Source organism: Leopardus geoffroyi, chromosome A2 (assembly GCF_018350155.1).
Source record: "Leopardus geoffroyi isolate Oge1 chromosome A2, O.geoffroyi_Oge1_pat1.0, whole genome shotgun sequence".
Lineage (NCBI taxonomy): Eukaryota > Metazoa > Chordata > Mammalia > Carnivora > Felidae > Leopardus > Leopardus geoffroyi.
This window is the reverse complement of record NC_059331.1, coordinates 49477553-49502655: the sequence shown is the minus strand read 5'-3', so window position 1 is coordinate 49502655 and position 25103 is coordinate 49477553. Positions and strand designations below refer to the sequence as shown.

Genomic DNA, 25103 nt, shown 5'->3' with positions numbered 1-25103 from the left:
TCTTGCCTTGTCCCAGAATCCCTTGAATTAGAGGGTTAAAATAAAGCCCACAGTGTTGTTAACAAGCCTTTGGTACCTTGTCTACGTATTTTCAAAGAGTTTCACAGTATTCACTCAGCCAACTGCTTAGAAATGGAGATGAGCCAAGATCATGGATCTCTGAACAGGATTTGTCAAAAACAAACTCTGTTGCCTCCTGCTCTTTAAAGATCTTTCTCCTCCTTGCAGAGTACAAAGGACTACCTCAGAGTTCTTAGAATAGGGATTCCTTTCTGCTTGGCAAAGTTGATAACTGAAAAATGTCTTGAATGATTTAACGGACAACCTGAATCCCCCTCTACTTTAAAACCAGGAAGTATGAGAATCTGCCACATTCTGTCTGGAACTGGTCAACTTGTTCCTAGAAAACAAATACTGGAAGTAGTATTTTTAATCTAAAATGCACTCTTACCACCATACTGTTAGTAAAATTAGCAAGTGGGTATTCTATGCATTTAACCTCTAGTTAAACGGTCTTATTTTCTAAAAAAGTATGTCCATCTTTTTGTAGTCATTTGCAGGCTACCCAGGGGTTGCAGATATAAGCATATCAAATGTAACATTTCACCCTTTATCCCCTCCCTAATGTTTTGTCTTAGATGTTTTCCCCATGTGGGAGTGTCATGAGCATGGTGGTAGATGGCCTATATAATTGGGTGTTTTCTTGTTTCTAGAAAGCTTGCTTAGTAAAGAATCCTAATGTTCTCCACATTCACATTCCAGTGAAAGGAGTTTTGCTTTCTGAGTTATTAAATATTCCAGTTTCCTTCCCACTACTACGGTTTAATCAAGTGTTAAAATTTCCCTTCTGGGAAGTTGTTTCTGTAATAGGGAGAGAGCAAGAAATGTGGGTCACAGCCCGACAGGTATGTTTATGTCACTTGAAGTGTTTGGTACCAAAGGATAAGAAGGAAGGGAAGGGGGAGATTTCACACTTCAGAAGCAGAGCCTCTAAAAGCTTTTTTTCTCATAGGGAGCAAAAATGACATGAAGCCAAGAATGAGGCAAACTCTTAAGAGCAAAAGTTCGCATTTATCCAGGAACCCACTCAGTTAAGACAAGGATGGACATAATATTTCTGCAAGGAGAGGCAGGCTGATACCACAGTTCCTAGAGCTTCCTGATGTAGTAGGGGAAGATGAAAGGAAAGGAAAGGAAAGTTACTTACTGTTTGGGTCTACGTTTTCACAGAGTTCTGTTTTTGCCTCCCCGTTGGGTCTGTCACTGGGTTTGTGTGACAGCCGTGAAGACATGGTGGCTGCTGTGACTACCGCCTTGAAGCTTCGCTTCCGTTTCTGGACATTGAGTTCAGGGTGGAAAATGATGATGTACACTTTCGGCATGTATAGCATCCCCAGCGCCACTGATGCACTTAGGTTCATGGAGATTGTAAGCGTGGTAGTTTGTATGTAGAGCTAGGAGACACAACACACAAGACACTATTACAAATAAAATGACTGCAAAGGAAGTCTGAATACTTAACACAATGTCAAGAATGACTCTGGCTAGGAGAGAGAGCATAGCAATCTCCAGGGCCTTCTCAAAAAAAAAAAAAGGAAGTCAGAATGACTCTGCACATTTATCAGAGAATTTGTGCATATATTTAACTGATGGAATGCCTTTGGGTGAATCCATGTGCATGCTTGTCCTGGAGAAGTCTCCAAAATAAAGCTCAGAGTAGATCTTTAGTCAGATTTGAAACACTTCCATCACAATGGCAGATGAATATGAAGATATGAAAATCATAGAAATTTGTGTAAGGTGGTTATTTTTTATCCCCTATATGTATACAAAAGGATTAACACTATATGATTTCTTGCTCCACAAAGACCCTGGGACCTTTGAAAGTCATGTTAGTATATGTCCCTTTTTGCATTACTATTTTTTTGAACAGATCACCTTCACCATACCTACAAAGTAGTGAGTTAAGGTTCCCTGAAAAGCAAGCCCTTGTTGCTTAGTTCTGACTTACAGAACACCAATGGCGAGGAAGTGAGATCTAGTGATGTTGGCTTGTCCAATTGACAAATTGCTAATATAAGGCAAAACCATTCTGACACTGTATTATTTGTAGTTTGGATGGTGTCTCCATAACTATCCTGTCTCCTTTCACTTCTTTGAAAAATAAGCAAACAACCATTCAGTTACTGCTCAGTGTGTTAAATCATTGCCTTGGTTATAAACTTGAAAAGGTGATGGTTGATGATGGGTGTGGGAAATTGTAATATCAGCAAGGCAGAAGCTCCTTGCCTTTGTCCAGTTATGTTTATGAAGTGCCCTCTTTAGTGATCCAGAACCGCACCTCTATATATTTACATATGTTTTCATTTTACATGACTACTAAAGGCTATATTAAATAGGAAGTGATGGATGTGTTAATTAACTTGATGTGGTAATCATTTTTCAATTATACATATTAAATCATCACATTGTATGCCTTACCTTTTTAAGGTTGTATATAATTTTTGTCAATCATAACCTAGTAAAGCTATAAATAAATGAAAACATTCATCCGTCCATAAAATTTCAATTACATTAAAAAATGAATAAATACCATGGCCTTTTATGTCAGTGGAAAACCGACAATATATTCGATCATGGTATTCCACAATTATGCCTTCCTATTGATCAGAGAATAAAATCTCCACCCTTAGTAGAGTCTATGAGGCCCCATGTGGTCTGCCCCCTGCCAACTTTGTCAGACTAATTTGCCACCACTTTTCCCCCCACCCTTCTCCTCAGGTCACCATCCATATGGGTACTCTTTTAGGTCTTGAAGATGCTGTGCTCATTCAATCACAGAATCTTTTATACATGGGATATTTCTTTATTCTTGTTTTCCTCTGTATGGAATGATTTTCTTCTGCTTCTTACAGCATCCATCCTAGGCTGCCCTCACCTACAGCCTCAAAGTTTAGGCCAGCTTCTTTGCTTATACACTCACAGAACTGTTGTCTTTATATCATTGGTCTCCACTTGTAATTATATACCCCTTGCACCAATCTTTTGACTGCCCATCTCTCTGACTAGTCTACAAGTACTCTGAAGGCAGGAATATGTGTCTGTGGTACATCGTCGTGTCTGTAGTACTGGCCAACAGTAGGCACTTAAATAAACATGATAGATGAGCTCACTTGTTTATATAATGGATGTCTTTTCCTACCTATGACTTACTGGTCAAACAGCCTTTCTTTAAACATACAAGAATTTGTTTCAGACCTATTGGCTGCCTGGATACTTCTGTAATATTTTTCGAACAGGCTCTGGTGAAGAAATTAAGAGAGACTTTGCCATCTCATGTGGAAGGAATACAGTTTTCCAAAAAACATTAATTTGAATGTGCATGTCTTTGAATGGTTTTAAGGAACTGCCAGCGGCTAACTGTATAATACATAATGAATGTAAAATAGAAAGACAAAACAGTATTGAAGTAATGATCCTTTTGGTTGTGAATCAGACCATATTTTAAAAGCTCATCTTTTCCTATCAGAATGCTTGTTGTCTTTGAACTCCATTCCAACATGCCAGCCTACACTATTTAAGAAAGACTACCATGGTCACAAGGCTTTATGAACCCAGGCAATGTTGGTTGCTTCCCTTGTGGTCCCTGATGTTATCCTACTAATGAGGACTTTGCAAACCGTAGCTTAGCAGTCCAAAAAAGAAAATATAATTTGACCTATGGGACCTTTGGTTTTGTTTCTCTTTCTCTGTTCATGAGCAAATTTTACAGTTGAATAAATCAACTGTATAGATTTAAATTCTGACATTCATCTTATAGAGTGTTTGATTTCATTATTCTCTGACTAGGGCCCATTGGGACTTGCTACTTTGTTTTGAAAGTTTTGCAATCTTGGGGTGCCTGGGTGGCTCAATTGGTTAAGCACTGACTTCAGCTCAGGTCATGATCTCATGGTTCATGGGTTCAAGCCACGCTTCGGGCTCAGTGATGACAGCTCGCAGCCTGGAGCCTGCTTTGGATTCTGTGTCTCCCTTTTTCTCTGCCCCTCCCCTGCTTGTGCTCTCTCTCTGTCTCTCAAAAATAACTAAATGTTAAAAGAAAAAACTTTTGCAGTCTCTGATGACACTTCAGAACTATGTGAAAACCAACATTAATATCACTGACCAAATTCCTACTTCCATATTTCCTCTTTACACTTCATAGTGTTTAAGAATGAGTGGTCTGGAGTTAGTCTGAGTTCAACTTTCATTTACTAGTTCTGTGACCTAGGGCAAATAATTTGGCCTCTCTATGCCTCAGCTTTTGCATCTGTAAATGGGGATGCTAATAACAGTACCTACCTCACAATGTTGTGTTGATGATTAAATGAGTAAGTATTTGTAAAGTATTTAGAATCATACCTAGAAATACTATAAAATTATTTTAGAATAAGTACATAGATATGCAGGCTTTAGTCTACAGATATCCAAGAGGTACTGGTCCTCAAAGATTCAACCCCACCAAGCCCCAAGAAAGGACCCACGTCACTTTTTGGCCTTTGGTGGGAGGATCACCTTTTGACTGTTTTTATTTCAGCATCAACTCTTAGTACATTCTTTTGGCAAGTTGTAATGTATTTATTTTTAGTCTCGAGGCTTTTCCTGTTTTACCTGATGTTTATTGTAAAATACATTACCCTGTTTAATCCTGAGTTTTTGACATTTTATCTTTTTTCAAATTTCTTTAGAGATATCAAGGAATCAGTGGCCAATTTGGTCCCCTTCATCAAAACATAGAGGCACTTGATACATAGTTGTACTGAGATTAGGTCTGTTCCCAGTGCTGGCATTCAACTAAGCCTCATGGCATCCTGGCTGTCTGAGGATAATCCCCAGTCGAGCAATCTCCCCACGTTGGCCAATCCTCCATGACTCAAGCCTGTGGGAAGGATGCAGATTGCCTTGGAGTTTCCATATGTTTTGATCATTAAGGCTTAATTTTATCATTACCCTAAATGAATTTGCAGAATCTAGTTTCTGTTCCTTGGTTGAATGTGGCTTTTCTAACACCTATCATATATAATTCAGTTTTTAGAACAAGAGCATTTAGGCAAGGAATTTGCAGTCAAGCCAACAAAGAGCTTTGCATATATTCTAGAACAGTTTTTTTGAAGTCTGATCCATGGAATTTGGGGCTGTAAATATGCTCTCTGTCCCTCAGCTTCCTCAGTTGTCAAATAAAGACAATAATAGTTCCTATCTCATATGGTGGTTTTGAACATCTAATTAATATATGAAAAATGTTTAGTGTAAGGTCTAGGAAATAAGTAGCCATGAAATGTTAACTACTACTATTTATATTCTGCCTAATATTTATTTATATTAGGTTATTAGGGTATAGATCTCAAGATAACCTTCCTCTGTAACCATTTTCATATATTTTATATTAAAAAATTATTTTAATGTTTATTTTTGTGAGAGAAAGAGACAGAGCATGAGTGGGGGAGGGGCAGGAGAGGGAGACACAGAATCCAAAGCATGCTCCAGGCTCTGAGCTGTCAGTGCAGACACTGACATGAGGCTCAAACCCATGAACCATGAGATCGTGACCTAAGCCAAAATTGGACATTTAGCCGATTAAGCCACCCAGGCACCCCTAAACTTTTTACATATGTCTTATTGATTAACTAGGTTGTAGTGTCTAAAACACAAGGCCTATTTAAATCTGGTCTAACTGAAATGTACCAGTAAGTATATTGTTAGGGTATACAGATATATGCTTAACTTAATTCCAGGCAAACCCCATCTGAATCTTCTCCATGTACTTTTTCATCTTGGTCTAAGTTCATTATCAGATAAAATGCTAATGTATACTGTGAGAGGTCATTATAGTTTTGTAACATGGTAGCATTGGGGTTAGTTGAGTTCTCCTTGTCTTACTTTTTATTGTTAAGTTACTAAGAAATTTGAAAAGTGGTTGGATAGTGCTCATGAGCAACTTTGAGGTTTGCCACCTCTTCACTGTGAGTTTAAGAATCGGTGTATTTGAACACTATTTTCAGAGATTTCAAGGCAAGGTATTAATAGTTGTAATAGTGACAGGTTTCAAACTTTGAAAATTATAGTATCTGCAATACTGTCCAAAGAATAACAAAAAGAAAGAAGTAAGGAAAAAAATCTTCAGGGCACAGACACAGATACAAAGCTAGAACTATCAGGAAAAACTCAGTTTCAGATTTTTGGGTTCATCCAAATACTCTCATCATTATTGCTGATGTCCTAGAAGTCTATACTACACAAATGAACTAACTGTATATTTGTACTAATGAATTACCATCTTTGTATAACACTTCAATTGGAAGAAGAGTTCTGGGACTGTTTGATGGCATTAAACCATTGATAGGAGATTATTAACTCGTGACCACATGCTGTAAATTCACTGTTGTATTTTGCAGATAGATTCTGTGAAAGATGCCTTACTTTTTGGTGCATTCATCCATATATTGGTTCTCCATTTTTAGTGAGATAATAGCAAGTGCCTGCACTGGCCCAAACACTAAGTGTACCATTGTGAGGATGATAGGCATTTTCCCTCCATGAGGGTGCCATATTATAGTAGCAGGAGTAAGGCAATCAAGAACCAACTAATTCCTAATGCATTAATTGTTCACCAAATCCTGTTTCATACAATGTATATTTGCCCCTGTTTTCTCCTCCTCTTGGCATTTCCTCTGCTGACATGTTGTGCCTCTGACACCTTATTTATATTTGATACTTAATCCAGTGGTCCCTTCTACATAAAGCATTCCCTATGTCTCCAGTCAAGTCATTTCTCCTGTTAGCCACTTTCAAAGGTACACTCCAAAGAGCACATAACCTGATCTGCTCAGAAGAGTACAGCCAGTTAGTTGGGCTTTAACACTTGCTTTGAAAATGCAAATTCATCTCTTGGAGACTTATATATTAGGGAACAATTTGAGTATAACACAAAGTGCATGTCTCCACGTGTGATTTATTCCCCACAAAATTCTGGATAAGTACAGTAAACGGCATCCAGCTGTACCCAGCCATGCGGGAATACACAAAATGGACACACACACACACCACACACACACACACACACCTCAAACACCTTCCTGTGTCCCCCTTGCACAATTTTATAATAAATCACAAGCAGCACACTTCTGGCAACTGCATCCACAAGCAAACTTTAACTCCTTTTTTAAAGATAAAATGCCATATTTATTGTAACATTTATGCATTTATTCATTGAAGTTGTGTAAAACCATGCCACCATTTTCATTAGATTTCTTTCTTTAAAAAAAGTCACTGGTGACGTTTTTGAGTATTGTGTCCGTAACCCATTTTTTCCCGTAAATCTTGTGTTTTTATTGTGCAATTTTGCATAATATGGTAATTTGTAAGGACATATATGTCACACTGTAGCAGAAATGACTAGATAATAAGCACAATGACTACTAAAAGTGTGCACTTACTAAATTCTGGTTGAACAAAAAGTTCACTTGAAGCAAATATCCTTCGCATTCACCATTGTTTTAAGAAAAGTTATTATTTGTAGTCTGTTAGTATTATTATTTGTGTGTCCCCGTTTCCTTATTTCTAGAGTAGAGATAATAATGGTGCCTATCTTTGGAGGTTGTTGGGATCAAATGGGTTGGCCACTGTGGAATACACAGAAGTGTGTACAGCACGTATCAAGCACTCAATCAAGTGTATTAGTGTCTGTTTATTGGCTATAACATAAAATAGTTTTCCATGCTGTTTTTCTTCATATTATCTTAATACATTTCAAGATGATCTTTCTTATGAAATCTGAATCGCAGCCTTTTGGAGGGAGAGGCGTTTCATTAAGTTTGCTTCTATTTTGTTTGAAAGTATTCTCAAACCACTATTTTATCTGTCATTGACTTTCATGAAAAATAATAAATTTTGTGCATTCCCAAGTGACAGTTGAGAATTGGGACAAGAAGGCCTTAATGGAGTCTTTAAGTGGGATGAGAGACCTATACCTCATGACATCCCAAAGTCTTTGTAACAAAAATGAAAAATGTGTCTGATGGACTCACAGTAAAGATGAAGGATATGTTATTGCCTGACAGAAGTTTGGAACATTCATATGACTAAAGTGAAATGAAAGTTCCTGACAGTTAAGACCAGTGTTTTCCATCCTTACCACCTGCATGCCTTGTTTCCTAATTAGAGTAACCATGTTTTTGAGAAAAAAAAAATAATGACATATGGTTGGTGATGGGACAAGACGTTTGCAGTTGGGACTTGCTCAGTCATCTGGGGGGTCAACATATTGAGGGCTCTTGCTCATACTGAGTTATCAAGTAAGACATGATGATAAAAGCATTCAGGATAATTATGGGGCAAATCTTGCTTTGTTGGAGTAGAGTCACATCTTCTAAAAGAATGACATTACAGAAAGAGTAAGATCTTTGTCATTAGAACTGATTTAAAATCTTGGCCCCAGATTGTTGGTTGGTGACTTTGGACAAGATATTTCACCTCTGGCAAGTCACATTCAAAATTCAAGCCCTAGCAATTTGTTATCAGAGTCTCTGATATATAAGCTTTCCTTACTCTACCACTACCATGGAGATCTTCTCACTATTGGAAGATTAAAAGGTATCATGTGAATAGTAGCGCACAGGGTCTGGAATAGGGTGGGTGCTCAGGAAATGCAGGTGTATTTATTAGAGTAGATGGCCCCATCTTCCGCAGATAATTTTCATGCTATTCTCTTTAGACCTCCTATCTTTGATGAGGTAATAAAAAGGGGAGAGAGGTGGGATATACATAAAGAGATACACACACCAAAGAGCATTGGCCACATTTTGTGGATAGGTGTCTGGCATAGAAGTATAAATAATGAAGGCAATCAGATGATTTTTGGACAAGATGTAGTTTTAACTGTGTTTTGTTACCGTCATTTAGTATTTCTAGGCAGACATGATACATTTACACATAATTACATTCTTTATTTAGATGGACACAAGACAAACACTGCTGGTGAATGTAAATCAATTTTTAGGATAAGTGATTGTGTCATGCTTGAAATCACCCACACCTCAGTTCCTTGCTCTTCTGACCAGAAGCCTGGTGCTGTGTTTATTCCAGTGAGTTGCTGGTAATGCAAGTGACCACATGTTTGGTAATTTCAGTGTTTTGTTCCCTACGACATCCTCAAAAACTGCAGACCACCTCAAGAGCCATTTCTTCCAGGCAGTCACTTCAGATTGTGCTGGACAAATAGAAGTATAGCCTCCACACACCGATACACACAGTTTCTTTCCTCCACCAGCTCTCTGACTCCTCAATTTTGATTTCAAGATATTTTCCCCCTATAAGTCAGAAGATTTGCTCTTTTATATATAGACAGCCCTGGCACCATTTCCCCTGTTGTGTATCTAAAAGGATATTTACCATTCCTGCTGGTTTGAGATTCCCCACAATTGTTAGGTCGATGCCTTGCAGTGATTTAACATACAAAGGTAAAACGTTCTCTTCAGTCAGCCTGGAGAGATACACTTCTGCCAGATTCCATTGGCTTCCTTTGAACTCTTGGCCACATTCATCAGGAGTAAACCTACCAGCATTTTTATAGGAAGCAACATCAAGTTCTTATAATGTGAAAATGTTTGTTTGCATCTCACTGGGGAATACATTAGGTAAACTATGATGATGTTCTGTATGACTTTGCAAATAAACAAAGTAGATTTTTTAAAAAAAATAAGTCTGAACTTAAAGTATTCTGTTTATAAAGTTGTCACTTGGAATGTCATTGGAGTTTCTGTAAGTGCTAAGCTGTGTAATCTTGCCCACTCTCAAAGTCATCTTTGTAGTTCTAATGAACACAAAGAGATAGAAATCAAATGAAAATATTGATGTCAAATTAATAGCTAAAAGAAAGAGATAATCTTTGCATTTATTGGGCATAGTCCATGTGTTTTAAGTTGGACTTGTAAAGTGTTCATTGAAACTGGACCTAAGAGTATCATTGACAAGAAGACAAAGCCAGGCTCTTACTAAAAGAAAGTGCATTCTTATCTCAGTTTTCAAACCATTGACAATGGCTCTCTGTTGAACTTTGATAAGTTTTGATCATTGTAATCATATAGCTTTCTCCTTTCTCTCTTTAGTTCTGGCTGTGATTTCTGTTGATCTTCCTCTGTTCCTTTTGGACTGTATCGTTCCCATCTTGCTGCTGAGCAATGGTACCTTTCTTTTTGCCCTTCAGATTCATTTCCCCTTCCATTAGCTCAGTCTTCCATATATTATCTTTGCTTCTCTGCTTTTCCACTGCCACCTGTGTGGCGGTATGCAAGTAAATAGAAGCAGGCCCCTGAACCTCTGCCATGGCAGTAGCATGCACTGGCACCCACTGCCACCCTGGATGATGGGCAAAACACTTCAACAGCTAGAAAGCCAGCTGAATTGCCCATGGAGGGGTACCTTATTCTCTGAACTCCTCATAAAGGCCCTCAGCTGTGTAACAGTTTAAGCCCCAAAGGAGAAAATAATTGGAATGAAACTTAGAAAATTGTAGACAAATAGTTGCTCAAGCCTATGGCCCTAACTGGAACAGTGAGGGCTCTGAGATTAGGCAGAGAAATAAAACCCATTCATTATGCCAAGAGAAATATAGCATAAGGGAGTGAGCCTAGCTAAGGAGTAGGGGCTGAGTGGTTCATGGTTTGCATCCTAACCTCACAAGATACCCTTTGCTTTGCTTCTGTTTGCAAGGTCTTGGGTCAGGGATCTCAAAACTGCTATTTCCTATCTACTTCCTCTCAAGCCTGCAGTCTGGTCTCTTTCATCACCTACTCTGAGTTTGTCTTCCTAATTTTCCTGGACTCCTTACCAGGCATGAGAGATTTTTCCCAGGTGTCATTTCTCTTTACAACTCAGTGCTGAGAGCAATGATTTTGGGGGCTTCACCTGTCCTGCTGCACCTGCTCAACTTACCATCACACTTGGTATGAAGATAAAAGTCCTCATCATGGCCCAAGGAACTCTGCAGGTACCCCTTCTGCCTTCCCTCACCTTCTCCAAACCTTCAAATGTGCAATGCTGTGTCCATCCTCAAGGCTTTTAAACATGGTGTTCCCTCTCCCTAAGATGCCATTCACACTCCTGGCTGCCTTTTAAGTCTGAGTCTCACTTCTCTGACTCTCAAATGTAAAATATGACCTTCCTCTCTTGCTTGCTCCTGGAACTTATCCTGCCCCTTCCTTATATTAATCACAATTTGTGAATGATTACTTATATGAGTGTTTATTTCAGAAATATCCTGTCAGTAGACTGCCCACATGAAGGCATGGACCATCCAGGCAGGTCCTGGAACATAGTAAATGCCCAAAGCATAGCAGCTGAACAAATGAATACAATCTAGGAGATATTGCGCAGCAAAGTGTATGACCAGTGCACTGGAGACTGAGAACAGCAAAGTGTATGACCAGTGCACTGGAATTGCAGTCAGGAAATCTGGATTTGGATGCAGGCACTGTAGCTTACTAACAATGATGGGATCTTGAGCACCTCACTTAGCCTTTCGAAGCTTAATATTGCTACTTACAAAGGGAGGTGAGTAATGGCATCTATTCCAGATGTGACAAGGAAGAAATGACTTGTAAGTGGTCATAACTCTTTTTAATTTTTTAAAAATATTTTTGAGAGAGAGAGAGTGAGTGAGGGAGCATGAGTGGGGGAGGAGCAGAGAGACAGGGAGACACAGAATCCGAAGTAGTCTCCAGGCTTTGAGCTGCCAGCACAGAGCCCAATGTGGTCAAACTCACAAGCGGTGACATCATGACCTGAGCCGAAGTTGGATGCTTAACTGACTGAGCCACCAGGTGCCCCTAAGCGGTCATACTTCTTAAACTCTAAAGCCCTGGTCAAAGTGCTGTGCTGGTAAAATTTATGCCTGTGTAGAACTGGGCAATGTAACCATGTCCAGAGGCTCTTTGTCTCTGAACAGTCATAACTGCTTCCCATTTTTTCAAATACTTTTTTTCCTCTAGCAATTTCAGTGGGTTCACTTCTTTCTCGAGTCATGGACCTGGGGCACTCCTGTGGCCCAGGCAGGGCATTCAGAGCTAATAAATAGAGAAGACAGAACATAGAGATCTGTTCTCTCATATAATAGGGAGAGAACCAGAATATTTTGTGGAAGTCAGGGAGGAACAGAACATTTAGAAGTGAGCAAATCAAAGGCAGGGACCATGTTTAATTTATCTTTGCACCCTCATTCCTGGTACAATGAACAAGTTCAATATATGTTTGATAAATGAGACGGTCTTCACTCATTTTACAAACTGAACCAAAATTCAAAGGCATTTACTCATCTTTATCTCTCAGCTCATCATGTCTCCCAGCCCATGGCCTCTTTCATATCCTTGAATATGCCATGCTCTAGTCTGCCACAGGGCCTTTGCCTATGCCCCCCCCCCCCCGGAATGTTTCCACATCCTACCTACCTTGTTTTACTTATTCTTTAGATCTCTATTCAAGCATCTATTCTTCATCCAGGACTTTTCTAACCAAAACTAGCTAATACCATCCTGTCATAAGCTTTCAAAGCAATCATAAGATTCATACCTAAACATGTCTGTGTGGTTGTGTGTGGTTGTGTGTGTGTGTGTGTGTGTGTGTGTGTGTGTGTGTGATAAATATCTGTCTCTCCCACCGGGAAGTATGACTGTTTCTGTCTCATATTGTATCCTCAGTACCTAGCACTGTGGTGGGGGGTGAGGGCAAATACAAGTGACTTAACTGATATTGTTAGGGAAGTACGTCTTAGAGATACAGAAGTTGACATTGCATTTAGTCTTTGGCTCCATACGCATCCTTATTCCACAGGACAGAGTCAAAAGGGTACCTGGCAGGAAGAAGCAAATGTGATGTTCCCATGGACTTAAACTGCCTGTAAAAAATACTTTGCAAACCGTCCCAAGGGAGGAAAGGACTGTGTTGTCCTGGGGACTGCCACCTACATTTCTTAATCCTTCTTTCATGTGTTCACCAAAAGATAGATAGATAGATAGATAGATAGATAGATAATAATTATCAATAATGACTCCTTTGGACTCAGCAGGAACAATGAAAATCAATAACACTGCCCCTCTTGGAAGAATGAGAGTTTTTTCTTCAAAAACCTTGGACTAACACCCAGGTTAGCACCTAATTGTCTCTTCACAAATGGAAAATGAAATGGTTGCTATGACAACTCAGTAAAAAGTGCATTTTTTTTTTGTTTTTATTTGACAAAAAGCCGCTGACTTTGACTTAACTGATAGCATATATGGATTTTGGTTTTGCAATTCTGATCATTCCTGAAATTTTTCAGAATCATCACTAAAGATCACTGAAAACATCCACCTTCTGTAGACAGTGTAATAGCTATGAAGAGGACACAAAAAGAGACATATTAGGAAGGAGAAATGAAAGAACATGGGATGGGTTGGGTGGGAAGAAGTAAGAGGAAGAGAGGAACCAAGGGATCCTTTTTTACATCCTCATTCCTTTTATGGAAACCACACGATAGTACTATGCTAAATCACATCAGCACTGTCCAAACCCTAGAGTGGGTTTCAGCTCTCCTAAAAAAAAAAAAAAAAAAAAAGTCCCCCCCCCCACCCACCCAAGTAAGAGTGGATTGACCAAAAATTTTTCCAAGAGATTTGAAGTGATAATAGCTTAATTAGATCCTGGGCCCCCTTTGGGAGTGCTAGGACCTAGGCATTTAAACTAGTTTTATCTCTCCCAACCCCAGTGAGCTCTGATCCTAATCTAGTCAACCACACAAAGCCAGTCCTTCACCCTTATTTATTTTTATGGTTAAGATTTCCTCTCCAAGCCTGTACCTTTCTTTTATTCCTACTTGGAATTCCTACCCTTTAACAAAAAAATCTACCTTCTTCAGAAAGTACAAAAGAGATCCATAAAATGGTTAAGAATAGGCATGTGAGTACAGTGCTATTTCTCCACCCCCCCCAAAAAAAATCTATGTTCAAGAATAGATTGGAAATAATCTATATTTCAATAATTTCAATATATGTTCAATAATCAATAATTTAGGAAAAAAATTCTAAAGGTCTGCTGTTTTATCTGACTCTTGAAACCATGTCACCATTTGATTACAATTCAAAGAAAATGAATGCTTGAATGTTAAAACATAATTTTTTTCAAGACAAATTCTCTGTTCAGTTTTGGCCTATGGAGTCACCATATGCTATCTATGGGAAGGAAAATAAAACATGAAAGGTCTTGTCCCTAGTTTACTCGATGATGTCTACAGAGATTTCAGGCCCACATGTCAGAGTGCCCTGCAGCAGACAGTTCTGAGAGGGCTATGGTCGTTTATATACAAGTAGACGTCCACTGTCTTTAATGTAGGGATCATCACCTTTGCCATCCTCATAGGCTGCTGAGACAATTCAGCAGACATCTCAAGTAATATTGAGAATGGAACTTTCCCTGTGAAACCTGCCTCTGCACTAATTTTCTTCATTTCAGGAAGTGTTACCTCCATCTCCCTAGTTGCACAAATTGGAACCTTAAGGGTTATTCTTGTATACTTGCCTTTCCCTCACATTGTACCCTTTATATTCAGGCTTTTAGCCAGTTAGCTAATATTATCTGTAAAATATTTCTAGAATCTTTTCCCTTCTCACTGTACGCCCCCACCTTAAATATGTTTAACCAGTTAACACAAATTAATACAGAGAACAGTGGTTACCATTTGTAACTTCTCAGACTTAGCTACAATGATGATGGTAATGAAGATATGGTGATGCACTTTCACAGTGTTCCTGGGGTGCTATAGTAGCATCCCACCTGGTTTTACTACATCCATTTTTTGGCTCCCTTTAAGCAACTCCGCACAGAGTAGCCAGAATGATCTTTATAAAAACTGCAAATCAGATCACATGGTCCCCTGTAAAACATCTTTCAAAGACTTCATCTTGCCTTCTGGTATCTGGCCTGGCTACATTTACAACTTGTCAGTCTTTGTTGAATATGATTGATCTACACGGGCACTCTTGAATGTTCCAAGCTCATTTCTAGCAAAGGGACTTAGCACACACCATTCTCTCTGTCCAGAATATTTTTTTTTTCCTCAGTTCTTCACCCAGGCAAATCTCTATCTATCTATCTATCTATCTATCTATCTATCTATCTATCTATCTAAAGAGAGAGAGAGAGAGAGAGAGAGGGAGAGATAATCCCAAGCAAGCTGCGTATTGTTAGCACAGAGCCTGATGTGGGGCTCAAACTCGTGAACTGTGAGATCATGATCTGACCTGAAACCAAGAGTCAGATGCTTACCTGACTGAGCTACCCAAGCACCCATCACTCAGGTAACTCTGAACTCATCTTTTAGGTTCAACCTGCATGCATTTTTCTCTGACAGACTTTTTATGACTGTATGCTGCTCCACGAACTTGAGTTTTCTCCTTCCATGATGTTCTCTCATTGCAGCCTGTTCTTTTTATTCATTGTACATATTATAATCAATGAGCAACATAATCATGCATTCTTTTATCTCAACTCTTCATCTCCTACTAGAATTCAAGCTTTATGATGTCAGGAATACACTCTTCACAAAAAAAGGACTTCAAAAATATCTTTTTGAATCAATGAGGGAGGATAGCAGTTAAAATAATTCTAAAGTAAGGTATGAATATAAGCATCCTAATGAGTAAAACTGACTTTGTTTGGGGGCTTCAAATATATTTTGGGTAGATGTTTGTTCTTGATTGAGTATACTCAGAATATTAAGCAAATCCTGAGCTTCCAGAGAGGTCACATGATTCATTGGGGTATCATTGTCATGAGGAACAAAGCTAAGCTGTAAGTCAAGGTCTTTTGACTCTAACAGCTCACTGTATTGTATTCACATTCAACTAAAAAGCCTATTTAATAAAAGAGTGTATCATAGAACTGTTTCATTTTTTATTCCCCAAGGCTTTAATTGCCAATGCTTAGAAAAACAAACACCTCTAAGTATTTCTAAAGGGAACTGACAGAAGCTTCCTGTTCTTTTCCATAGATTGCATATTGGTGCAAGTGTGTTTTATATTTAAGTCCATATTCCCTACTAAGAATAATAAGTAAATATCCTCTGCATGTGATTGAAACTGTGTCCAATTTCCTTGCCAAATTCAGCTTCTTGTCCAGAGGATGCAGTGTTGTTGTCTTTCCCCCAACTGTGCAGACACTTACACCCAGGGAGATGCCCTACATGATAAAAGGTGTGCTTGAGCAGGCAGAAAAAATGGATGAAAAATAATAGGCAAATGTCATGTAAATACTGTCTGAAGTATGAACAGGTTGTAAGGTCTGATGCTTCTGCTGATAGGTGTTTATTACTTATTGACTGGCTGATTTAAGAAAGTCTAGAGTAGACCAAGGGAACTGCAGAGGAGAGGAGGGAAATTCAGTCATATCAGGAAGATAAATTGGTATTCTTTGATTTTCAAGCAAACACTGAATGTCCCAGTATCATTGTTTTTTTCCTTTACTGGTAGGACAGAAATCTTTCACCCTCCTTTTACTTTCTAACTGTTTAACATATACATGAGATCTTAAGATGGAATAAATAAAGGGCATTTAGCAATTCCCCTCCAGGCAGAGACTCTGTGAGTAATAGCACATAAAGAGAGAATGATGAAAGGAGACCCAACCTGGCAGTGGGAAACGTCTGATCCCTTTATGGACATAGGGCATGGGTCTGAAACGTGGACTAATCATACCAGACTATAGTGACCAAGAGCTGGTACTTTGGAGAAGGTGAGCCAAGGAATCAGGAAGGGGACAAAGGGGGATTTATTCCTCAGTGACAAGAGAGAGGCAGTATTGGGGGTGGCCTGCAATGCAAAGACTTTCCCATGACAAGAACTTGAAGGGATTAGGTGAGTAGGGGAAAGGAGACTTTTCTTGGGTTGGGTAATATGGCTATAACCTTAAGGTATATACCGTTCATAAATCTCTCTGGACTCTGGGATATTTGGCTGGCTGAATATATGGTGTTTAATAATGAACGATCCCACCTTTCCTTCTATTATAAAGCTGTAGTACAGGTCTTACTTACCTTGGTGATATTTCAGGGCAAGCTACATTGCCCTTGTCATCAGAAAAGTGATATTCTCTGTGTTAAGACTTAGGGCTAACGGATTTATTAATGGTGCAGGGATGAGGTCACTGGACTCACGTGACAGCAAACCTGAATTCTAATTTCCACTCTGCTGCTTAATAGTTGTGGGATTTGGATAAGGCCATTTGTGAATACATTTGTGACAGTGTATTATCTTTACCTTTGAACCTCAGAAACGTATCTACTCTCCTAAGCTACCTACATTATAAAACAAAAACAAAAACAAAAACAAACAAAACCCAAACCCATAGTCTCCACATCATGGCATGAATTGAGGAAAGTTAAGCCGTAATTTGAAGAAAATTAGATTTTGAAATAATTTCTATACTCACGATGTATAAAAGTGACGAATGATTATATGCCAATTATTTTATAAGCATTATAAACAATTAGTCGTGCATGACCTGTACAAAAAGTACGCAGAACTTGTAAAAGAACCACAAGAAGCAGCATCACCCAGCAGGACTCTCCTTCAGGACTGAGGGATTTTTTCCCCGACATGCTGCTGTAGCATATGAAGAGGCTCGTATTTCCTAAGGTTCTGCCCCCTTCCTGGGAGAGCCTGCAATCACTGGGAGATACTGGGGGCATAAAAGCTTATCCCCTTGCCCCAGGAGGGGACAGTTCTGAAGGGCAGCTTGCTTCAGAGTTTCTCAAGAGGCATCAGCTGAGACCTTGTTGAGTCTGCATCATGGCCCAACCTTTTCCTGTTCAATCCTGTTTCTTTTCTTTCTACCTATTGTTGTTGATACCAGGGGTACTCCTGAATATCCTGAATACCTGAACTTGGGCTTCCAAGCAGGGATGCAACCTGAGACTAGAGGGATCAGTTAGAATTCTTTTCTTTCTTTTTTTTAGAGACAATGAGAGCAGGGGAGAGGTGCAGAGGGACAGACAGAGAGAAGCAGACTCCGCATTCAGCTCTGAGCCCTCTGTGGGGCTTGATTCCATGACCCTGGGCCAAATCAAGAGTTGGACGCTCAAGACTGAGCCACCCAGGTGCCCCTCAGTTAGAATTCTTATGGGCATCTCAGTTCCAATCACGATCAAGAATTTTCTCAAAACATTCAGTTCTGCAACTCCTTTTGCAGCATATACCTCAAAGTTTGAGCACCCTACAACAGTTATAGCATGTACTAGGCAGAGCAAGCAGATCTCAGACAAAATGTATCCCTCCCCACAACTTATTCCTCTACTTCTACTGCCTGCCTGTGAACTGAAAGTTTTCCCTGTCCCGCTTTTCACATCCAGATACATGTAAGTACATACACTACATATGTTTTCCCCAGATTTTTATTTCAAAAACTAAAATTCTGGGGCGCCTGGGTGGCGCAGTCGGTTAAGCATCCGACTTCAGCCAGGTCGCGATCTCGCGGTCCGTGAGTTCGAGCCCCGCGTCGGGCTCTGGGCTGATGGCTCAGAGCCTGGAGCCTGTTTCCGATTCTGTGTCTCCCTCTCTCTCTGCCCCTCCCCCGTTCATGCTCTGTCTCTCTCTGTCCCAAAAATAAATAAACGTTGAAAAAAAAAATTTAAAAAAAAACAAAAACTAAAATTCTCAGAAACTTTGACACAGGGGAAAGAATATATGTATAGTACAATTGAGGTCCACCATTGTTAATATCACCCCACACTGTTTTCTCTTTCTGCCAAACATTTCTGTTTGTATCACATTTACTACATAACCACACTAATGTTATCATACTTAGGAAACTTAACAGTTACAATGTATCATCTAATACATGGGAACAAGGTCAAATTCCTCTTATTTTCCCCCAAAATTCTCCTATGATTTTCTCCTCTCTCAAATTCAATCAAGTTTAATGCATTAATATTTGATTATATTTCTTCACATGCTTAAAGAGCAGTCTCTCTGCCTTTGTTTCTTAAATAGCTTTATTGATGCAAACAATAAACTGCACATATTTAAAAAGTAAAATTTCATGTTTTGACACATGTAAACAGCAGTGCAATCATTACTATAATCAAGGTAGTAAACATACCACCTCCAACATACCTCCTCCTGCCCCTTAATCTTTCCCCTTCATTCCTCCCTACCCCCCAAGCCACGCAACCACTGATTTTCTTTTTGTAAATTTATATGCATTTTATAGTTTTTTTTTAAAAATTTTTTTTTCAATGTTTATTTATTTTTGGGACAGAGAGAGACAGAGCATGAACGGGGGAGGGGCAGAGAGAGAGGGAGACACAGAATCGGAAACAGGCTCCAGGCTCTGAGCCATCAGCCCAGAGCCTGACGTGGGGCTCGAACTCAGGGACTGCGAGATCGTGACCTGGCTGAAGTCAGACGCTCAACCGACTGCGCCACCCAGGCGCCCCTGCAATTTATAGTTTTATATAAATAGGATCATATATAATATATTCTTCTGTCAAGCTTTTTAAATTCAGCATAATTATTTTGAGATTCAACCATATTGTTGAATATATCAATAGTTCATTCTTTTTTATTGCTAAGTAATATTCCACTATATGGTTATATCACTTCTATTTCATCATTCATCTGTGAATGGACAACTGGGCTATTTCTGGTTTTGGCTATTACAGGTAATGTTATTACCAACATCATACCAGACTTTGTATGAACCTATTTTCTACTTTATTTTGGACATATAAGGAGGAGAGGAATATCTGGACCATATAGTAATTTCAAAAAGATTAACTTTTTTAAAAAGTGCCAAAGTACTTTCCAAAATGGTTAGTATCACTTGACGTTCTTAACAGCAATGTATGAGAGTTCCATGTCCTCAAAATTCTCTTCAACACTTGGTATGGTCAGTCTTTTTTCATTGTAGCCATTCTCATAGGTGTGTAGTGAAATCTCACTGTTGATTTATTTTGCAATTTCCTAGTAGCTAGTGATATTCAGTATGTTTCATAGGATTGTTTGCTATTTGTGTATCCTCTTTGGTGACATGTTTGTTCAAATCTTTTGCCTATTTGTTCCTTGTGGGTTGTTTCCTGTTGCTAAAATTTGAGAGTTTTGGATTCTAGGTATAGGACCTTTTTTAGATACATGTTTTGCAAAGATTTTTCTCCTAATCTGTGGCTTGTCTTCTCTTTCTCTTAATACTGTCTTTTGAAGATAAGTTTTAAATTTTGGTGAAGTCTATTTTTTAATTTGTTCTTTTGTAAATTATGCTTTTGGTGTGATATCTAAGAAATCTTAGCCAAATGCAAGGCCACAAAGACTTTCTCCTATCTATTCTAGATGCTTTAGAGTTTTAGGTGTTAATGTATAGGTCTACAATCCATTTTACATTAACTTTAAAGTGTAGCATTAGTTATCAATCTAAGTTCATTTTGGAGGGATATAAATATCATTGCAGCACAATTTATTAAAAAGCCTATCCTTTATTGTGTTACCTTTGTACCTGGGTCAAAGATTAGTTATACATGTGTGGGAGGTTCTTTGTTTTTTGTTTTTATGGACTCTCTATTCAGTGTCATTGATCTCTTTAACTTTCTTTAAACTAACATCATGCTAGAGGTTTATAATAACTTAAAAGCAGATGGTGCTACCCCTCTAATTTTTTTCTTTTTCTGAGTTATTTTAGCAGTTGTAGGTTTTGTATTTCCATATGAATTTTATAAGCAGTTTGTCAGTTTCTATAAGAAGCCTTTGGGGATTTTGACTGACAATGGATTAAATTTACAGGATAATCTGGAGAACTGACATATTAACAATATTGAGTCTTCCAACATATCAATAATGTATATCTCTTCATGTTTTAAGTCTACTTTAATTTTCCTCAGCAATATTGTGTAATTTTTAATAGACATGTCTGTCAAATTTTGTTGTTTTCAACACCTTGACTTTTTGGAAGATCTCAGGGCCATGCCAACATCTTATAAGGTACCCCACCTTCTGATTTGTCTATTTTCTCAAAATTAAATTGAGGTCATAATATCAGGGTGTCTTGCTGCTGGTAAGGTGGTGACCACCAGATCTCACCATTATAAAGGTACAATTTACCTTTGTCCCTGAAAAATAATTTAGGAGTAGAAAATGGAGATAGAATTGTTTTGAAAAGTTAAACCATAAGGTTTTATTTAAAACTTCTGCTCTGACATGTGAAAGTTTTTATCTAATATTCTTTTGAACAGAATACCAGTGAACAGAAGTCCAGTTTTCTCTGTAGGAAAAGTGTTAGAAAGGAAATGCTATGCTTTCCTTATCCTCACTCTCCTACAAATATTTACTAAATTTATTATTTACAGAAATAATAGGCTACTAGGAAACATTTGCCTAGCTCCAGTACCAAAAGCAGAATGATTGATGAAGGATGGGGTTAGTCTGTAAGAAACCTGAGATGATCCCTCAAAACATGAGGATATGGCAAAAGAAAATCTTTCTCAAAGTGCTGACAAAACAAGTTTAGTTCCTATCTCAGGGAGATCTTGTCACGATGAAGCCAGCTGGGTTTTGATCAACTCTGTAAGTTTATAAGCTATGAACCAATTATATTGGCCCTCAATCAACATTAAACAAAAGCAGGTGTCTTGCATAATGGTGTGCACTATGTGTGAACAGATGGGACTTCCCGTAGGTGATCACTTCCTTTCCAGACAGCATGTACTTTATATTCTGTGAGGAGGATTCATGTCTGTTGCTATTCTACTTTCCATTAGTCTTGGTGCTCTGGGACATTACACATGTGACGGCTTTAAAATAGTCACAAACTAACCATTATGGGAGTCACAGAATGGACAGTGTCTTTAAATGGACATTGGATTCTTTGCTTTAATCCAGGGCCCCTTTGTTTCTTCCTCGTGGGACCTCAACTGGAATATACTTTCTCAGCTGGAAAGTGTATTTTTGTAGAATACACAGCATACTGTACTATGCAATGTTTCCTCATTCCCTTGTACCCATGAAAACCTGAGTAAACAGGTGAACTGAGATTTATGGAGAAGCAGCAATATTTATTTTTGCTCATGGAGAAAATTGCCAGGATTCAGCAAGTTATAGTTAGTGTTCACCTTATTTGGCTTAGATCAGAGCAGGTCTTGAAGGGAGATAGCTAGACAGAAATAGGAGTAAGTCAGACAAAAGAGCATTCAGTTACTGGGTTGGAAAACAGTAATTACTTTTACTGTTATAAAAACTTTGGTTTTCAGAAATTTTCAATCGTTGCTTAAAATGCAAAGACGTATTTGACATCAAATACCCCCAACACTGTATAAAAAAAGTGTTAATCTTGTAAAAGCTTTCATGCCTCATTGTCTTTTCATAAATTAAAAATATAGAGCAAAAGGAAAAACGCTGAAATACTATAAACAAAAAAAATAGATGGGAAATTGTTAGAATTCAAAGACTCATTAAATAACTTTGATGTTTTCATTTATTTGGGGTTTGCTATTCTGTGGACTATATTATTAACAATGATAGGGATTATTCTAAAATACATTAATACTGTTAATAGAATACTTCCCCAGTTCCCTCCATCCCCAAACTGTTTCTTCTTAAATTGTTTATGCAGCATTTATCACAAAGGGCATTGTTAACTTGCTTTACATCAGCCAGCTCTCTAAAAATTGACTGTGGGTCAATTTCACTGGATTTCATACATTTTTGTTGCTGAGACCTTTTGATGTGGCTAGGCTTTTTCTTATTAAAAAATTTTTTTTTAATGTTGATTCATTTTTGAGAGACAAAGCAAGAACGGAGGAGAGGCAGAGAGAGAGGGAGACACAGACTGGTCTCCAGGCTGTGAGTTGTCAGCAAAGAGCCTAATGTGGGGTTCAAACCCATGAACCATGAGATTATGACCTGAGCCGAAGACAGATGCTCAACCGACTGAGCCACCCAGGCGTCCTTTGATGTGGCTAGCTTTTATTGAATGTCATAGACTGAATGAGTTGGCAAGATAAGCAACTTCTGTCTAGTAAAAAGGCTATCAAATAATGGCATTTCCCAAAACCAAAGAGTTCAAGTTTGACACAAATGATTTTCCTCCCTTACTTTTTGGTATAGTCCCTAGTAAATGATATATGATGAGTATTTCTTGGAGTTTTTGCTACTATAGTCTCTAAATTCATTAGGAATGTATCTAACTGTGTTTATAAAATTCACCATGAGACCCAACAAGGTTTAACACGTAAAAGATTGATTTAAATTTTAGTATGTCCACACATACTCCTCGTTCCTGCATGCATTCATAAGGAAATCCTTTTGATGCACGTGAATTTAGGAATTTTGGAGAAATGTAAATAATGTTGTTCATCCTTAACAACTCTGGGCCCATCATTATTTTTTTCGATTAAAGACCTTAGTGATCTAGCAGAGACACGTACCTGGGAGCAGAATGTTTTCCCCAAGGCTCCCTTAGTTGTTTAGTTGGAGAGATCTCTGAAGAAACGAGTGTTGGCTGTAATTTCCAGCCTGGTCTGTATATTGAGACCAATGGTTCTGCTCTCACTGGGTAGGTGTGTTGATCAGGACCAGCTAATGTCAAGCTTTTCTCACTTTCCCTGGCAGAGTAAGGTACTCCTTTTACTATAATTAGTATAATTACTAGTTTATGTATCAGCATCACCACACTGGACATGTGCTAGCCATTAATATATGGGGATGGATTTTCAAAGTGACGGACACTCAATAAATGTATATGGGGGGGGGGAGGGAATGGAATTTCTTTGTCTTGATCTTTTACAAACTCTACCTCAATGGAAATTAACATCAAATGAAACCTTTTCTCCTCTTCAAAAGCATGCTCTAGCTGCTTTAGTACTTTTCTTCTGTGGCCTGGGTGCAGAGCAGCACAAGCCCATCACAAATGAGCTCAACCCCGACATTTATATCTGATAAAAGATTTACCATTTCCATTAGTTTCTACCCCAAATGTTCCGACACCAAAAGGTATGGCCCAAGTAATCACTATTCCTTGAATAGCTTATTCCCCCCCCACTAATTCTTACTTATTTTTTCTACTTTAACATTTTTCTCATTTGGAGAACTCCTGAATAGCACTGCTCCTGAAAGGGAATTGTGGGCTCCTCAACCACATCTGATATAAGCAGAAAGCATTGAAAATGGGCTTTACTTTCCTGAGCACAAATGTGCCCCTCCTTTGGCACTCATTACCTGGTTAGCCTCATTAGTTCCTATAAAAACAAACACTGAAGATTCTCCTCTATTGATTTCAAACTATCTTTGTACTCTCCCTAAACACTTACTATGTTTTCAGTAGCCTCAGTTTTCAAGTGGCATTAGGCAATATGAATTCACTTATCTGCTCAATTGGTAGGGAATTACACCCATTTTAGGTGACCTAATACTTCAGTTGGTAGGGATGTCCTGACATTTTTAAGGTATATTCTGAAAGTCCCAATTATTTCATTTGTTTTTCTAGGACCTCATCTTGACCTTTTTTTTTTTTCTTTTGATGCTTCACTTTTCAAAAGACATTTCTGAGGTAGTCTGTAATTTACACTTTTAAGTGTAGGCATCAAGGAGCTTGTCTCAAATAAAAACGAATGTTGATGCTCAGAGAGATGGGGTTTAACCTGGCTGTCACAGGGTCTATAAAATACTACCTGCTTCTCTATCACCATACATTCAGTATATGTCATTTTGCGTGTTCTAGGAAATAGACAACCACATACACACGTTTTAATTTATGGACAGGATAAAAAGAAAATCTAAAGCAGAAATATGCACCCATCACTGGGGAAACACCCAACAATCTCTCTTTTATTGCTATCATATGCCAAGCATGGTGCTAGGCACTTTTATATTATTCTCATTCTCATATTATAGATTGTAAGTCTTTATGTAACATAAATATGGTCGCATAGCACGTACATGGTGGAACACAGATCTGTCTTACACATGGTTCCTTTATAAAGAATCCATGAAAATGGATGTATTATTTTTGGATTTTTCCACATGTCCAAAATTTGCAACCAGGGCAAGGATGAGCAG

At 38.4% G+C, this 25103-nt stretch overlaps 1 protein-coding gene and 1 long non-coding RNA gene across 9 annotated transcripts in view; one reads left to right on the top strand and one right to left on the bottom strand.

Annotated features, from left to right (window-relative positions):
• GRM7 (glutamate metabotropic receptor 7) overlaps nucleotides 1-25103 on the bottom strand; it is an 872169-nt gene that overhangs the window by 56708 nt on the left and 790358 nt on the right. For 6 of the 7 annotated variants that reach the window (XR_006716005.1, XR_006716006.1, XR_006716007.1 and 3 more), the window contains one exon: nucleotides 1208-1454. Coding sequence is in view for 3 of the 7 variants with exons in the window: in XM_045493619.1 (XP_045349575.1) it covers nucleotides 1208-1454 (247 nt within the window). In the remaining 4 variants the exon portion in view is untranslated. Of the gene's footprint in view, nucleotides 1-1207; nucleotides 1479-25103 lie in introns of those variants that run through there. The other variant, XM_045493621.1, reaches the window with a different exon arrangement.
• The window catches only part of LOC123605926, a 799403-nt gene that overhangs the window by 750643 nt on the left and 23657 nt on the right, over nucleotides 1-25103 (top strand). The gene's annotated exons all lie outside the window — the stretch shown is intronic.